This window comes from Microtus ochrogaster, chromosome 7, assembly GCF_000317375.1.
Source record: "Microtus ochrogaster isolate Prairie Vole_2 chromosome 7, MicOch1.0, whole genome shotgun sequence".
Classification (NCBI taxonomy): domain Eukaryota; kingdom Metazoa; phylum Chordata; class Mammalia; order Rodentia; family Cricetidae; genus Microtus; species Microtus ochrogaster.
Genome location: NC_022014.1, coordinates 79,150,892 through 79,155,543, shown reverse-complemented (window position 1 = coordinate 79,155,543; position 4,652 = coordinate 79,150,892). Strand labels below are relative to the sequence as shown.

The following is a 4,652-nucleotide window of genomic DNA, read 5'->3' as shown; positions in this document are numbered from 1 at the left end:
ATTCTCAAAGGAACCTAATTCTCTTGGGCCCATTAAACTGCTCTATTCTTTGCTATTCTATTTTGTTTTTGCATTGCTGGGGACCGAACCTGGGGCTGTACACATGATGGGTAAATAAATGTTCTTCCCCTTAGTTGCCCTTGAAGCCCATCCATATGTTCCTATTATCTAGGTCCTTAAGAGTTTGCTAGGGCCCACTGAAGTGTATCCTTAGTTATTAGAATGTTTGCCCTGGCTAGTTGTGGCTCACATGTGTAATCTCTGCACTCAAGTGACTGAAGAAGTGGGATTGCCTTAAATTTGAGATTAAGTCTGAGCTACAGAACATTCCCAGCCAGGTCAGCTGGACTGCAGAATAAGTGGTGGCACACACCTTTAATCCGAGCACTCAGGAGGCAGAGGAAGGTGGATCTCTGAGTTGGAGGCCAGTCTGATCTACAGAGCAAGTTCTAAAACAGCCAGGGGTGTGTAGAGAGACCCTTTCTCGGAAAAAAGAGAATGAAATACAGTGTTTGCTTTACGCTGCTGTTATTTTGGAAAACAGTCCACAGAAGAGGCAGGTAGTCCTGCAGAAGGCTGACTTAAAGTGGTCAGGCACAGGCTTCTATGACCTTATACCCTTTCCTCTGGCACCTGCTGTCCTTAGGGATACCTGGAAGGGAGTAATTCATGACCTCTGCCTCAAGGGTGGAAGAGGACACTTGGGATTACAAACCCTTGCACAGGACGACAAGTAGTAGGGCCTGGGCTTGAGTTCCCATAGGGGAAGAGGATGTGACACACGGGGCAGTTGTGATGCCGCTGCTCTAGCTGGTGCCCATAAGGACTAAACAAGCCTGGGACTCAGTGCTCTCAACACATAAACAGTCGTGAGTTAAACCTGCGCGGAGAGTTATGGATCTAAAGATGGGCAATCAGCTGGCATGTACGGGGCCACCTTGCATTTTTGTTTGCCACCACCTGAAGGGAAAGTGGGTGACTTCCAGCACATGGGAAGGAAGGCGCTACAAAGAGTCCCAAACACCCTGGTCTTCCTAAGTAGTGAAGCAAGCTGAGACCTAGCAGGTGAAGGCAGCCTAGTGTTAGGTTGTTCAGGCGTCTGCACGTGGCTGACTGTGGTAGTAAACACCTGTACTCCCAGCACTCAGGAAGTTGACTCCAGGCTTGTGAGCTCTAGGAGTCTGGGCTACCCTGAAAGACTTTGTACTTAAAAAGAATAAAAGAGATGGTTCCATGGTTAAGAACACTTGCTGCTCTTGTGGAGGCTCTCGGTTCCATTTCTAGCACCCACGTGGCAGTTCCCAACCCTCTGTATCTCCAGCTCTCTGCTGACCCATGTGGCAGTAAGCATACACGTGGCGTGCAGACATACACGCAGGCAAAACACCCACGAACATAAAACCTTGACAAGTTTGAGCTTATCAGGGTAAGCCCTGCTCACTGAAGCTTTATGAAGGACTCCTGCATTTCTAAGTGTGGGTGCCAGGAGGATATTGGGTCCCCTACAGGCAGTTGGGAGCCACCAATGTGGGTGCTGGAACCTAACCAGGTCCTCTGGAGCAACAGCCTGCACTCTCACCCAACAGCGGAATCATCTCTCCAGCCCCACGTTCACATATCTGAAAACCAGTCGTGGCTGTGAGCTACAAAAGACAAGAGGGGACAGGAGTGAATACGAGAAGCGTGTGTGTGTGTGTGTGTGTGTGTGTGTGTGTGTGTGTGTGTGTAGTGCACGAGAAGGGACAGAGGGCAGAGCTGCACCTTACTGTGCTCCTAGGGACCCGAACATGCATCAGAAAGGAAGTTGTGATGAGGAGCCCAAATCTCTGACAGCCAGACATGGTGGCAGCATCACTCAGATGAGTGGTGCCCACATGCCTGTCATCCCAGCGTTCAGAAGACTGCTATAAGAGGATTGTTATGAAGCTGGGCTGTGGTAAGGCCTTTATCACCTTTAATCCCAGAACTTGGGAGATAGAGTCCAGCCTGGTCTACAGAGCGAGTTCCAGGACAGCCAAGGCTACACAGAGAAACCCTGTCTCAGGGGGAAAAAAAAGATTACCATGAGTTCATGGCTAGCCCGACTACAAAACAAGTGCCAAGGTAGGTAGGGACACATAACAAAACCCTAACTCATTTAAATTTAATATTGTTGGAGCTGTTGCTTCTAGTCAGAATGTATGAATTCACACATGGCCTCTCAAACAGTTGAAATCCAAAGCCCCATTCTTTAGAGCTTCCCAGACAAGCAGAATGAGAGTGAAGAACAGGCCGCCTGGGTGAGCAGTGAGCCTCCACCCTTCCTGGAGATCCTCTGTGTCTTCAGCAGCACAAAGGCAGAGAAAGGAGCTTAGAGGCCCGTGTACAGCAAGTAAGATCTTCTAAACACCCTGCAGGATGCCTTTGGTTCCCCTAACACTCAGCAGGAACCGTTCCATAAGTATCAACTCCTCCGGGCAAGGCTCTGGTGTCCCTGACCTGTGAGAGCCAACACTTGCCGGACAGCAGGTTCTCGCTCGCTGTTGGAGGAATTGGAAGTGATGGTGAGTACCAAGAAAACACGGCACATCAAGTTGCAGTAAGACTAAGCACCTCCCCGTTAAGGCTGGGCAAGGCGACCCAGTATAAGGAGGAAGGTCCGAAAAGCTAGTAAGAGTTGGAGACAGCCCCTGCTCCCACTGATAGGAGTCCCACAAGAGGACCAAGCTACAAACTGTAACACATGAAGAGTGCCTAGGTCGCTGAACAGAAACAGGGGACATGGACTGAGGTGGGAACAGAAGGGGGTGGGAGGAAAGGAGGGAAGGGGAACTACACCTAGGATAATAAATAAATAAATAAGAAAGAAAGAAGGTTTTTTTATGTACAAAAGTGATGAGCGAGGTTTAGCTGTCTGGAAGTAATGAAATCTAAGATGTGGTCGTTTATGCTGGAGGGTCGCATAGCTGCTAATAAAGCAACTAATTGCCATCAGCCTGGACTTGAGACTTCAAGACTTTCTGGAACCACTTCGAGGCAGGCAGGTCACTGAGGGAAAAGTCATAAGAGCACTACATGCACCCTGTGGTCTGGGGAGAAGCTGAGGAAGTGAAGCTTTGCTGTATTGGAAGTTTTAGTTTCAGGGCCGAGGGACTGCGGCTGGGGCAGAAGCAGATAGAAACCACCAGAGCTATGAACTGGAGACGAGCAAGAGATAACAGATACGCCAGCGTGCAAATCCTAACAGACCTAGGAAGTGAGCGCTGTTATCACCTGTCTTATTCCCAACTCTGACTCCAGAATACTCCCCACCAATCCCTGTGTCATGGGATCTCCCGGGTCAAAAGCCATAGTTGTTCTTGGAGCTATACGTCCGTGCTACTGCCTAGTGGCAACTCTCAGCCCAAGTGCAGCTTGTACTCTTGTCGCCCCGGGAAAGGTCCCCGAGCTTTCAAAATTAAGTCTGGAGATTGAATCCATAGGGCGGAGCCTTCCGGGAGGCGGGGCTGGCCGGAGCGGGGCGGAGCCTCCAGCGGGACGCGCAGGCTTCTCGCTGGCCACCTCTGTCTGGGTCCTACGGGCGTCTCTGGCGTCCTGGGGGAAGATGGCGGCGCCCTGGTGGCGTGCCGCGTTGTTGGCGAGCGGGAGATGCCGGGGCTTCAGCACCTCGGGTGAGTGGTGTGGGCTTAGGGAGCTCTTGGGGTCCTGCAGCCCCAGCCCTGGGCTTCAGTCGGGGCCTGGAGCCGGCGTGACACCCCCGTTTCTGCCCGCAGCGCCCCTCCGCCGCCGGACGCCCCCTCTCGGACCTATGCCCAACGAGGACATTGACGTGAGCAACCTGGAGCGGCTGGAGAAGTACCGGAGCTTCGAGCGGTACCGCCGCCGGGCAGAGCAGGAGGCGCGGGCCCCGCACTGGTGGCGGACGTATCGGGAGTATTTCGTGAAGGAGACAGGTGCGGGCGACGGCGCCGAGCTGGGCGGGCAGGAGACCCGGTGACCGGGTAGCATACTCTTCCCCCGGCCTCGGCCCCTGTGTGCTCCCGGGACGAGGGAGGGAGGATCTGCTTGCACCCCTTAGAGTTCCTTCTAAGTCGTTGACCGAAGTCCTTTCCTGACGACTCCGCCCCTGTTTCGTGTTGGAGCACCTCTCTGTGTTCCTGATGTGCTCTGCCACACCTTGTCCTGCCTTCCAGCCTCCCCAGAGTCGCTACCCTGAGCACAGAATCTTGCCTGCCTTGCCCATCATTGGATCCTTGCACCCACACGGTGGGAAACCTGGGAGAAGTGACTTAGGGACCCAACCTTAAAGAATTTGCTCATAGTGTGTATTGCTGTTATTTTTGAGACAGGATCTTGCAGGTATGATGACCTGGAGTAAACTGTAATCTAGACTGGCCTCAGACTTGCAGCAATCCTCCTGTCTTAAGAGAATTTGTTGTTGTTGTTTTGTTTTGTTTTGATTTGCTTGGTTTTTGGCATTCACCAGTACACGAAGCTAACATACATCCTTTTTTTTAAAAAAAAAAAAAAAGTGTTAGCAGAGCGGTAGTGGCATTTGCCTTTAGTCCCAGCAGTCAGGAGACAGAGGCAGGGGGAAATCTCTTGTGAGTTCAAGGCCAGTCTGGTCTACATACAGCTAGAGTAGTTACACAGAGAAACCCTGTCTTAAAAAA

General features: G+C 51.7%; 1 protein-coding gene across 1 annotated transcript in view; it reads left to right on the top strand.

The window, feature by feature from the left end:
- Positions 1-3,565: 3,565 nt before the first annotated feature.
- Mrpl38 (mitochondrial ribosomal protein L38) overlaps positions 3,566-4,652 on the top strand; it is a 6,904-nt gene continuing 5,817 nt past the window's right edge. The window contains exons 1-2 of the mRNA XM_005350760.2: positions 3,566-3,650; positions 3,753-3,932. Coding sequence (XP_005350817.1) covers positions 3,584-3,650; positions 3,753-3,932 — 247 coding nt within the window. The 5' untranslated portion in view covers positions 3,566-3,583. The remainder of the gene's footprint in view (positions 3,651-3,752; positions 3,933-4,652) is intronic.